The sequence below is a fragment of the Lemur catta genome, chromosome 1 (genome assembly GCF_020740605.2).
Source record: "Lemur catta isolate mLemCat1 chromosome 1, mLemCat1.pri, whole genome shotgun sequence".
Lineage (NCBI taxonomy): Eukaryota > Metazoa > Chordata > Mammalia > Primates > Lemuridae > Lemur > Lemur catta.
The window spans coordinates 24400171-24413378 of NC_059128.1; the positions used below are offsets into that span (position 1 = coordinate 24400171).

A 13208-nucleotide genomic window follows, 5' to 3' on the forward strand; every position below is an offset into this window, starting at 1 on the left:
CTTTTATCTAAGGTCACTGAGGTCACCAATGTCATTCCCGCCCTCCTCATTCTCTACTCACATGTCCCCAGAACAACAAAAAAAAAAGATTTAGATCACTAATTCAGGATTATTCTTTGGAAATATTGCCAACCTCTAGGAAAAGGGTTGGAATTTTTGATTTTTTACTTTAATTTAAAAAATTTTTTTGAAGATGGGGTCTATGTTGCCCAGGTGGACTTGAACTCCTGGGCTCAAGCAATCCTCCCACCTTGGCCTCCCAAGTAGCTGGGACTACAGGTGTGCACCACCATGCCCGGCTGAGGGTTGGGTTTTGAAGATGGAAAGGTGCTGGCAAATAATAGACCAGTGGCATAGGCAGAAATGCTACTAGAGGAGACAAATAAAAGTGGCACAAAGAATTTTCATCAAAAGGATTCCTCACCCAAATGTTTCTTTGCCCTAAGGGTCAGCTAGTTCTATGAAACATGAAATCCCTGTATCTTGAACAGAACTGCAATTTAGGATAAACTGATAATACATCCTAATTTTCATGTGACACAGATAATGACAATAATAGCATGTGTTGGGCACTGTTGTAAGAGCTTTATACATTCTCTTATCTAACCCTCCAACAATTCCATGAGATAGGTGCTACTGTTATCTCCATTCAACAGATGAGCAAATAGGCCGGAAGTGGTTAAGTAACTTGCCATGGATAGACAACTCCTAATCTGCAGAGCTGGGATTAAAGACAGAATTATAATCTTTTCTGCTTCTCAAGTTACATAGATAATGACAACAACAGCTGACTTAATGGTACAGTGGGCTAAGCTCTTGTCATATATTTCTCATTTAACCCTTCCCATAGGTGAGGAAGAGAATCTTAGAGTGCTCTTCAAGCACCAGCTTTCACACTGGAAATCCAGGAAGCCAACAGGACAGCGCATTGTACTGGGGCACCAAGCGCATGCGCCAAAGGCAGAGCTGGAGATCTTGAGTTGCTGATTTCAAAGTGCAGGCTCTACCCTGAGATGACTTTCCCTCCCACACAGCAGCCGGCCCCAGGGATGGGTCAGCGATGTACATCTGCACACCCCAAGGGAGAGTTCAAAACCAAAGCATGCAAAGCATGACATAAATATGAAGTGTGGAAAATGCATTCCTTATGAACAGCTCCATATCAAATTCCCCGCATCTCTCTTCGGCAACGTTATCAGAAGCATCATTCAATCCAGCCGATTGGAGAGTGGCTACGAAAAAGGCTGGAAAATGTGACCAATCAGGAGAGTTATTTTTGTGAGAAAGAAGAAAAATGTCACCAAAAAGGGTCAGCAGATAACCCTATTGGGCTGAAAATAACTGCCCGGCTGGCAGACCAGTCAGGGGACAGGCGGAGGGCGAGAGACGTAATGCAAAGTGCCAAGGGAGCTCCGGCTGAGTGAGGCTGCTAGGGGATGAGGAAATTGGCCTAATTTGGGAACATGAGCCCAGCAGCATTTCTCAGATTCCTGCACGAGAATCTGGCTAACTTTCAGTTCTGTGTCCTCAGAGGAACACTGAGGGGATGAAGGGAGAGAAAGGGAACAGCTGGGACTCCAACACTTCTCCAGACAACTGGACGAATAAGGGTGATCAAATGAGAACATGCTCCTGCTCCAAAAGGATCCCAAAAGTCTCTGCACTCTCCTCAAAACCCTCTTCTCTACTGTGAGGTCTGTGCATTTACCTGTCTAGCAGGTAGGAGAGGTTAGGTAGTGGGTAAGCACCTGGCTACAGTCAGAAAGACTTGACTAGAGTCAGAGATTAGCTGAATGCCTCTGCATAAGTTACCCAACCTCTCAAGTCTCAAAGTCCTCACCGGCACAATGAGAAAATAAGAGTATCTACCTCAAGAGCTACCATGAGGCTCAACTAGGATATTGCATGAATTAAAAAAAAACAAGCAACTGTTCCAATGTAAGTGATGATGACTATCATTAAAAGGACAATCTATAAGATAAAAGCTAAACCAAAAAGGGCTCTAGACCCAAGCGAGCACTGCTCATCCAAAAAATATGCCAGCCCTGGAGAGGTTATGTCAAAGATTACTTTTGCCCAAACTAAGTGTAATGTAATAACTTCCTGGTAGCAAGTGTCTGCGCTGCTCTTGAAGGAGTTCTGTAAGAGCACAACCATTTGAATCAAAAGAAGGTGAAGGTTCAGGTAGAGAGATCTGGTTTAACTCTCAGACCTGCTCTGTCCAGAGAAAGCTATACATTGCAGACATGTAGATACTCATCATAGAACTATCTTCTAGCAAAATCCTCAATACCTGCAATGCCAACCTGAATTGCTAATGAACTATGCTTCACTTGCGACAGGTACATGTACCCCTTCCCCACAAAAAGGCACAGTCATAAGCTTTCTTAGTACTTACCATTTCCTGAGGGGTTTCCGGGTGCCATACACTGTACTAGGTACTTTACATGCATTGCCTAATTTGATTCAAGATAACCCTAAAGAAGTAGGCACAACTCCAGTCAATTCTGAGCTAGTAAAATGACACAAGGAGTTCACCTTTTTGGTAAATCATTAAAATTAGACAGGTAAGTTCTTTGAAATTAATTGCTTGAAATCTACAGAATGGCCAAGCAAATAAAGGGACTCTTCTTTTTCTCTCAGCGTGAGAGAGTTTAATTACCTGGAGTGGGCCACAGGTATCCTACAGACAGAAAGTCCTAAGTGGTTGTGGAGATCATCATAAGAAGGAGGAGATTAATAAGAGAGTTCACACAGGCAACTCAATCAGGTATCCTCGAACTCAGGGCCTACAATGTTTCCACTGAACTCCAAATTAAAAAACTGGAGAGGAATGTAGATTTTTTTTTTTTTTTTAGTTACTAAAAATAATTCTTTCCTTTCATGTCCAGGGCTATGAAGAAAAAAAAAACATTATGTAAATTCTATTTTTTAAAATGGACATGTCGGTTTTGAACTGCCTTCTCAGTAGCCATTCTGCTCCCCTCCCTTACCAAGAAACCCAGATGTTACGGTGTGGCAAGGTGCCCAGTCAAAAACTCCCCTGAAACATAGAGTAGTTGTAAGACCCAGTTCTGACCAATGAAAGGCAACTGGAATTTTACTTAGAGATCTCTGGCTACTGTTTTCTTGATAAGAAGGGGCATGCTTAATTGGCATGCACCTTAAACTCTTCAACTATTCCCTCTCTTCCTGCCTAGAATGCAGATCTTATCCCTGGAGAGAATGACCAGCCATATCGCAACCATGAAAACAAAAGTCGCAAGCTCCAGATGGCAGAACAGGAAGCTAGAAGGGGCTAGAGCAATGCAGGACATCCTCCAGTGACTGTACCCACTCTGCTCTGCCCTCCACTGGACTCCTGGCTATGTGAGAAAAAAATCACTGCTGTTTGATCCAAGTGCTGGAGTCATTTCTGTTGCATGTAGCCAAATTCAATACTAATAGATACAGAAGGATGCCTGAAAATCAATCTGTCCTAAAACAGCAGGAGTTTTAAACTCAAATAGAGATAGGAGCCAGGCAGATCAAATGTGAGGACACCTGACCAAGTGTATTAAAGTGCAAAGTAGCGAACTGGAGAGGCAGGGTGCACGTAACACGCACCACCTGCAGCTCCAGCCAGCGGCCGCCACGTGGCCATGACAGCCCAGCATTCCCACTGTGCCAGGACCTCTGATTTTAAAGAGAAGCCCCAAATCTGGATTTTCATGTGAAGCTTCCCAATTTATAAATGTTAACCAAATTAAAAATCTTTAACTCTTTATGGCTCAAATAAAACATGACTGCAGGCTAAATTCAGCTAAAGGTTACCAGCTTTCAACCTTAGTAGAGGTTAAGGCAGAATAAAAAGGACATCCAAGTTCTAGAGAAATAATGATGGTTAGCAACATCCCGAGCACTTATGTGTCAGATGATATTAAGGACTTTACCCCTATGGTATCATTTTTTCTTTCTAGCTACCGCCATGATGGATGGATTGTTATCCCTGTTTCATCAATGAGGAAAAGGAGGCTTAGAGAGATTAAGTAACTTGCTCAGATTCATACAGCTTACATGTGACACAGCCAGGATTTCAGCCCAGGCCTCTATGACCTGATGTCTGCACTCTTATACACCCTTCATAAGAAATGCCCGCTGCAACTGGAAAGCACAAAAACTCTGCCCTAGAAAGCTACCAGCCAACCTACCATAAATGAATAGTAGCCTTTGAAAAGACTTCCAAATCAGTTCTAAGACACACCCTGACTGATGTCCTCTGTCTCTGCTGCCCTTTAATAAAAGCAGCAAGGCACTGTTCAAACACTCATTTACTCATTTACTGAATGAACACTTGTACAGAGCTTTTCAGTTTATTAAAGTGCTTTTAAATGCATATCTCAGTTAACCCCCATATCACTCTGGTGGTATTATCCTCACCATTTGACAGATAATGAAATGGAGGATTAGAGAGATTAGTGACCTTGCTCAAGATCCAAGCAATTAGCAGAGCCCAGACTCAAGCCCTGGTCATCTGACGCCAAGCCCTGTGTTCTTTCTGCTTCCTTCACCAGAGCTCCAACTCCACCACCTCACTTTAAAATAACCATCTGTTTGAACTAATTCCTACTCAACTCTAAAGTAACTCCAGTATGTCTGACAGCTTCCAGGTACCGTATTTACATTAGCATGGATATCTTCATCCTAGAATGTAGTCAGCAAGAGGACAAAAATAAATGTATCAAGTAATACACTCAGAATTGGAATGTAAATGGGCACACACACAAGTCTTGGTATCTAATTTTAGAAAGAAACATCCAAAAAGTCCCACACAGCACAGTGAGCATCTGGCCCCGTGGGAGGCTGCCCACACTGCTTTAAACCTCAATTAGCCCAGAAAGAAAAGGAATCCTGGTATCCTGACTGGCATCTTGCTTTCAGAGGCACCAGTTGGGTAAGGAGCAGAATGACTTCTCATCATGTTCTTCCAGAAAAATGCTAAAGCCCAGAGTGGAAAAAAAAAAAAAATGTAAATGTCTTGAAGTAAGTAGGTATTCCTGAAAAGCTGAAACCCTGAAAAGTTCATCACACTGGGTGACTATGGAGTTACATACTCACAGCAGTGATTCTCACCTGGGAGCCAAAGGGAAGGGGACGGTAGGTGAACAGTGCCCACTGACCCCAGCCTAGGAGCTGATTTAGTATGGGGGTCACAATGGGTTTCAAATCTTGCTCAAGTCATCACAGGCTCACTCACCTAATCACTATAGGTGACGGCTATAACCTCCTTCACAATTAAGTAGACTTGTTTTTTTTTTTTTAAGAGACAGAGTCTTGCTCTGTCACCCAGGCTGGAGCGCAGTGGCATGATCATATCTCCCCGCAGCTTCGAACTCCTGGGCTCAAGCAATCCTCCTGCATCAGCCTCCCGAGTAGCTGGGACTACAGCTACCACGCCTGGCTTAAGTAGATTTTTAATTAGTCTTCCTGGTTGCCAATGGTCATGAGAATGCAAGTTCCACTATGCAAGGGATCTTGCTTCTTTTGTTCAATGAAATATACCATCCCTGTAAAATGGTGCCTGGCACACAATAAGCTTCAATAAATATTTGCTGAATAAATAAATGAATGATCTGCTGTTGGGATGGATCCTCCTAGATCCATGTGGAACAGTGTAAAGTGGTCAGAGGCCAAGAACAGGCTTTAATTAACTTATTCACTCAGTCATTTGCTTCCTCATTTTCACTTTAAAGACATACACTACTGCAGCTCAAGTTCCCTGAGATCTAGGATTGGGTCTAGTATGTCTTCTTTCATCATCTTCCTACTTTATAACACCCTCCTCCCATAACTGTGCCTCTAATGCTCCACTATGTGCCCACCCTCCGCTCTGTAACACCCCTACTCAGCTTCTAACGTCTAAGTGCATCACATGCTATGTACTTTACCCACCTCACCCTCTGCAGTAGCAACTGCATGTCTGCTCTATGCCAGGCACTGTGATAGGTAAGAGGGTACAATGATAAGGGATGACCCTTGCCTTCCAGAAGCTCACATCTTATGAGCAAGCCAGACATGTAAACAATTAGAATATAATATAGTAAGTATTATAATGGAGGTACCACGGTCAAAGTTACAAACTGACAACCCTCAGGCCAAATTCAGCCTAGACTGTGATGTGATTTTCATAATTAATTGCTAACCTCTAAAAATGTATTGCTTCCACATAAAATTTTAGACTGTCAGCATCTCTTAAAAACTCAGAAGATCTGGCAATACTGGGCCTGTATTCCCCACAACATCCACGGGCTTCAGCTAAGTAGCAGTTGCCACTTTACAGGGGGCATGTGGCGTCCAGTTTCCGGTCCCCCTACCCCAACCCACACCCTAGTGTCTTCAGGCCATGAGGCCAAGAGTTGGCTGCCAGTTTTTCTGTGCTGGCATAGCTATTTTAGGGTAAGGATTCCCCATACCCATACTTCTACCATATGTGACAAAATGAAACATAAATTGACAGTGCCATGTGGAGAGCTGAAGAAAACAGTGGCAAACATATTTCTTATGAAAGTGAAGAATATTTACTATTTGATATTTAAGTGGAGTGTGTCTGTGTCATGTACCCAGCACATTTTGCTCATGCACGTGCCTGGCCCATTAGGCTTCTTAGTGTAGGTCCCCTCATCTGCTGTAAAATGACTACGGGCCAGCAAGCTAGAAGCCAGGTTTCCTGCTGTCTGGGAGCTCACTGTCTAGGGGAGGCAGACAGACATGTAAAAAGACAATAAGCATATAATGTGATACATTCTATAGTAGGCATTATGGGAAGTAGGTACTACGGGATAGGTAATAAGTCAGCCTAGAGAAGTTAGAAAAGAGCTAACAGAGGGGATGACCCTGTAGTTGACTCTTGAAAAGTTTTTTCCAATGGACAGAGGAAGGTAAAAAGGTGCTCTGAGTAAACTCCCAAAAGTAGTTCCCTGGCACTGAAAAGCATTGTTCATCAAAATTACCCACCCTCTACAAAGAAGATGGATAATTTCCCATAACTCCAGGCCACCGGGAAAAGTTTCCAGTAAAGTAAGGCCAATACATGGTCCTCTTCCTGCCTGAAAACTGTAGAAAGTGCAGGTCGCCACTAAGAGCCAATGTCCAGTTGTGCAATCCATCCAACCTTACACCATCAGCGTGCCTCACTGGCATTTATTCGGCAGAAATAAAAACCTGGATTTCTACTGCGTTTTGAAACTTCCCAGTCCCTGGCTTCAGCTGACATAAAAAGTTCTATACTAAGATATAAAGAAATGCAAAGAAACTAGTCTAGCATCAAAGAAAAAACTTCCTCCTTCATTTCCTGCTACTAGGATAAATGCCAAGGAAGGGAATTCCCATGTCAAGACAGGACGAAGGGCTGGCATTCAAGAGAAGAAATATAGAATACCAAATCCTTGCTCCCTGAGGAATCACTAACTTTTAAAAACCATGTCTTCAGATTTATTTTTTTTAGCACCCACCTCTCCAGTCAGAGTCAAAGAGGAATTCTTGCCACTAAGGTGATTCTCGGCCTGAGCTGGCTCCTGTTGAGCTCGGCGACCCATCTTGGGCCCCTGTAAGAAGAGAGAGAGGGCACTGCTGACCCAATGTCCTTTAAGCCATTAGAAGGATGACAATTCTGGGACGGTAAGCAAGGACTGGATTTATGATGATATGGTGGAGAAAAGGATTTGAGTAACCTGGATATGTTCTTAGAAAACTCTCCAAACTCAAAAAAGCACCTGAGGCCTGTTCTATTTCACAGGAGAAGAGTAAATTCATGGGTTAATGATCACAAGGTTTTCTTCTAACAGCCATATGGACTGCAAAAGCAAAATCACTTTTCTACCCAAAGAAATGTGGTTAGAAATTCCTCTAGAATGGGCAGAGACTTCATGCCACAGCTCAGAGAAAAAGGTAAAGGCCCCCATGTTCCTAGATGGGATTTTAGGAAGGCCTAATTTCAAGGCTGTAGCTTGGCATGAAAATAAGTTATTAAACAGGCTTTTGGAAAGAATTCCTAAATTCCATAACAACTGATACCAGAGAAAAACAGATAGCATTTGCTTTGATCTATACACTAATCAGATTTGCCTTTACAGACATGAAGGGAAATCTATGACAAGAATTTTGAGATGTTATCTTCGGAAATCAGAGCACTTCAAAATTCTTACTCATCAAATGAACCATATGCAGGTGTTTCCCAAGGCCCTCCTAGGGTGGAGGCTCTGTGTCTCAAATGCTTTCCGGCACATAAACAAAACTTATTTAGGCAGACTAGTGGGTGTTGAAATATTTACAGTTTTGCTTTACTTTGTTTAAAAAACCAGCATTAACATAAGCACTTTTTAGATCTCACTTAATGCGGTTTCATTTGATTCTCATAATAACAGGGATGGGCACTGACACCATTTTACAAATAAGGCCCAGGAAGGTGATTAAGTGGCAGACATAAATCTAAGAGTAAACCCTGGGTTCTTTCCACTACACTATGCTGAAATTTGTTTTAAGATGTTCTAAGGACTGATTGCACCAATGGTTACAGGGAGTTCACAAAAACTCTTATGCAGTGTTTACACTTCAAATTGTCATGTCAATCATTTAGGTTTCAGGGATGATGGAAACAATCTCTCTGATGATAAGCAGCTCAATTTCTTCTCAAGGCAGACAATCCCATCCCTTCACCATGGTTGCCCTTTTCCATTTGTCATATTATCGGGCACCTGAATATGGCATGCTATACACAGTGGTTGTGCTGAAACAAAAGTTAAATGATCTTGTCACTAAATGCTATTTACAAATGATTTCTCTAATGATTGCTAAGAATTTTAAAGTTTTAAACTTCTTAAAGACCCTGTATAAATCTACAGGGTAGAAAAACTACAATCTGATTTTGTGTCTGTTAAATGTAGTCTGTTTATTGTTTATCTTCCTCCACTAGAATATAAGCCCTTGAGGGCAGGAACTTTGTTTTGTTCACTGCTATATCTCCAGCACCTAGGGCAATTTGTGATACATCATAGGGGCTCAATAAATATTTGTTGAAAGAATGAATGAGTAAACAACTACATTCACATCCCCAGTAAAAAAGTTCACCTATCAAAAAGGCCTGGTGACCTAATATTCTCCGAGGCCAATCAGGCAGTCTGCTTCATTCCAGAACAATTTGCGACCGGCTCTCATATCTCCCTCAGAGAGGTGCTCCTCTCTAGTACCTGGAGGACATCCAATGCCACCAGGGCACTTCAAAACACTTAAGAGATTTCCACAGCAGAATCTAAAAACTTGCCCTGTGGCCCAATCTTTTAGTGACTGGCGATCTTGATTCATTTTAAAGATAAAAAGCCCCGATGGGGTTGTGATGAGTAAGACAAACATTGAACTTGGGTCTTGATCAAGCTGTTATTTACTAACTATAACCTTAGTTATATCACAGTCTCAGAGGCAACAGTAGCTAACCTCTCCTGGTAACGTAGCATATGCCAAGCACTGTGTTAAATGCTTTCCAAGCATTAGCTCATTTCATTATCAATTACATCTCCATTCTAGGCATAAGGAAACAGAAGGAAAGGGTTTTTAACCCACGCAACAGCTTTATACTCCATCTGACCTCAAGGCTTGAGCACCTAATCACTTCCTCACGTTCTAAACCAGAGTCTTGATTTCCTTAACTAATGAACTTAGGTAACGCCCACATTCCCGTGGGGATTACGGAGAAGAAAGACCCTCTCTGCCTACCTGCCTTCCACATACAAAGCAGTGCGGCTTTTACATGAACTTCTGGAATTGTTTCCAAGGGGAAAACTCTAGGACGTGTGCAAGTGCCCCTCTGGCTAGGGCCCCTTCAATCACCCTCAGACCCGTTTGTTATGGGGCAGTTCGCACTTGGGGCTTCAGAAAGCCGAGAGAGGCTGGGAATCTTCCCACCAGTGCCAGAGGCCGCGGGAACAGCATCTGTTTTCCACTTTTCGAAGATTTTAAAGAAAGCAAACCCCACGCCAGCAGCGGCTGGGCCCACGGCGGCCGAGGGGCGGGGCGGAAGATGCCGCCTCCCCCCGGGCCTCACCGGGCGCCGCTCGGGGCCCGCTGCCCTGAGGCGCCTCAGGAAGCCGGAGCCGGCGAGGTCGCTCCTCCCCACCCGCCAAATCCTGGCCCCCAACCCCCGCGTGGGTCCTCACGGAGGCAGCCGAGCCGCGGCGCCACTCCTCGCCCAGTTCCAGCAGATCCTCCATCCCGCTGCCTCCTGACGTCACTTCCTGGAAACCAAGAGGCCCAGCTGCGTCCCTAACGACGGCTCCGCCCTTCTATCCCAATATTTAAAGGGTCCGCCGCATTGTTTCTGGATTCTGTGTGCCACCCTCCAACTTAAACCAAATCTTTCCCAAACCTCCCTTGCTTGACTTCCAGAAGAAAGCTCTAGATCTTAAAACCCGCTAAGGCTGCTCCTGTGGGACAGTGAAATAATTTTAGTTTTTAAGAACTGTCTGCATTTGTAGCTCTTTTAAAATACATCACTAACGAAGTGCAAAGCACTACCGCTAATAGTAATAATTATAATATTGGTGCCTCCCATTTGTACAGCTCTTTGCAATGTACAGGGAGCCATCACAGTTATTAGCTCATGTGAGGGGTATAACCTCGTATTTGACAGATGAGAAAACAGGTTCACAGGGAGTCAGGTGTAATAAATGGTTTAGATGAATTATGGAAAATGTAATATACATAATATTTGCCTTCAAGAAGTTTACAGAGAGGTTGAACCAACACATCAAACACTTGAGTAGTAATAACTTTCAAAAGTACAAATATCCGATATCTCATTAAATCCCTACATCCTCACAAAGTGAGTAGCAGTAATATATCTATACAACAATAGAGGACATTGAGGTGCAAAGGGGTGGCTAGAGGAAAATCACCTGAGTGCCAAGCAGCAGAGCCCGGTGCCCTTCTGATGCCAGACATTACTGGAGTCAGCCATTCTCCTAGGGTGACAGAGAGAAATGTCTCACAATTTCCCAGCCTAATGGGGCAGTTGAGTTGAATCTTCATTGACTTCCCATGTAAGATCCCCAAGTCAACACCGCTGGCCCAATCCCTGGCACTGGTTGGCTGAGACCCACAGGAGATGGGCTCATGGCCCTAAAAGTGAACAATATCCCCCATATTATGCTGGGGATAAGGCCTGGATGGCCACGGGTCAAAATCAAGGACTTGGAAGTGGGAATAGCACCCCTAAAACCAGAGTTCAAGCATTTGTAAGATACCCTGGAAATTCCCATATATTACTCAGTTCAACCATTCATTCTACATGTTTACTAGGTAAGACCGCGCTAGCATGCCTTGTGACAGCAAGAGCACTGGCCTGGATATCAGAAAAGTTGAGTTCTCGTCCTAGCTCTGTGGATAACCACCTGTGTAGCCAGGGTGACCCTCTCTGGATATCAGTTTCCTCCCTGGAACTACCCTTAGAGGTTACCTCTAAAATCCTCTACTCACCAACTCTGCTTCTCAGTGAGAATATTCTGTTAGATTTTAATCTGAAGAGACATTCATTGCCAAAAATCCAAGACAGATGAAACATAGGCTCCAATGAATCTCTTGTTCCCTTCTTCCTTGATACCAGATGGATTTTGGATTTTTCCATTTCTTGTAAGCTCACACCATACCACCACCACCTTATAGTCAGTTTCCAGACCACCCCCCCACTTCTTCCCCAACTTCCTGAAAACAAAAGGTGAATGGCCCTCACCTTGGGGAGAGAGGAGCCCTGGAATAGTGGCTTCCAAAACTTGCTGAGCACCTGAATCATGTGTGAGGTTTGTTACAAAATACAGATGACAGGGTCTCCTCTCTAGAGACTGATTTGGTAAAGCTGGGATCCAGAAGGGTAGAACTTTAATAATTTTCCCTCCCGTTTTGCAAGTGTTTGCTCCAAGGGCTCAGTAAGGCCTTCCCTGATCACCCTATTTTAAACTGCAACATTGCCCAACCTAGGCACTCCCCATCCTCCTCCTCTGCTTGATTTTCTGCCATGGCACTTATCTTTTGTCATAATTTACATATTTTACATAATTTACATATTTATTTAGTTGATTGCTTCTCCCACTGTCCCATCCCCGCTTCTAAAATATAAGCTCCACGAGAGCAAGTGTTTTGTATGTTTTGTTCACTGATATATCCACAGAGCCTAGAACAGTGTCTGGCATATAGTAAACATCAAACTATTCCTCAATTTTCAGAGGCAGTATACCACAGTGGCACAATCATAGCTCCAACTCCTGGGCTCGAGCAATCCTCCTGCCTCAGCCTCTAGAGTAGCTGGGACAGGCACGTGCCGCCAGGCCCAGCTAATTTTTCTTATTTTTTTATGGAGACTGGGATCTCCTTATGTTGCTCAGGCTGGTCTCGAACTCCTGGCCTCAAGAGATCCTCCTGCCTCAGCCTCCCAAAGGGCTGGGATTACAGGTGTGAGCCACTGGGCCCAGCCTACTTTTAAAGTTTCTGCACCTAGGTTTACTCATTGGTTATGAAAATGAAAATAATGCCTTCCCAAACTAGGCAGCCCATGTTAAATATCCTCGCCACCACTCACAAGCAGCGTGGCCTTGTGAAAATATCTCTGTGCCTCGGTACCCTCAACTGTAAAATGATCCACCACTCTCCTGGGAGGCAGTGGACCTCCCTCCGGTTAGAGGCCCAGGAGCCAGACCTGCCAGGAAGGGTCCAGGAAGACTGGAGTGAGGTGGGATGGGAGCAGCACTGATTCTCCGGCGAGTGATCAGTTGAGACGCAGTGCTGTGCTGGCGGTGGGGGCAGCAATGTGCCTCGCCCTCCCCACGCTGCTCGTGGGAAAAGACCCAGGAGCTCAGGCTGAGACGAACGAGAGCGGAAAGCAAAGTTCCCCTCACCCATCTGGGAAACGGGCTCGGGCCAACTGCTGACTTTGCGCTCGCTGGCGCAGCTCCCCGCGAACCCGCGGCGGGGAGGGCGGCTGCGAACGTCTGGGCGCCGTTTCTGCGGCGCGCGGCTCGCGCGCGGCGGCCGGGCGGGAGAGGTGCACTTGTGCGCACGTGGGGCCGGCGGCGAGGCGACTCCCCGAGGCACGGGGTCTTGTTTTTCTCGCCCTCTCGCGCAGCCCCCTCGGCAGCCCCCCAGCCCTGCCCGCCTCCCGGGCCGCCGGCCGGCCGAGCCGTCTACAC

At 44.7% G+C, this 13208-nt stretch overlaps 1 protein-coding gene across 1 annotated transcript in view; it reads right to left on the reverse strand.

Moving 5' to 3' along the window:
* IFT43 (intraflagellar transport 43) overlaps positions 1-10264 on the reverse strand; it is an 80674-nt gene extending 70410 nt beyond the window's left edge. Inside the window, exons 1-2 of the mRNA XM_045563321.1 lie at positions 10188-10264; positions 7491-7583 (exon numbers count right to left, since the gene is read on the reverse strand). Coding sequence (XP_045419277.1) covers positions 7491-7583; positions 10188-10241 — 147 coding nt within the window. The 5' untranslated portion in view covers positions 10242-10264. The remainder of the gene's footprint in view (positions 1-7490; positions 7584-10187) is intronic.
* Between the last annotated feature and the right edge of the window lie 2944 nt (positions 10265-13208).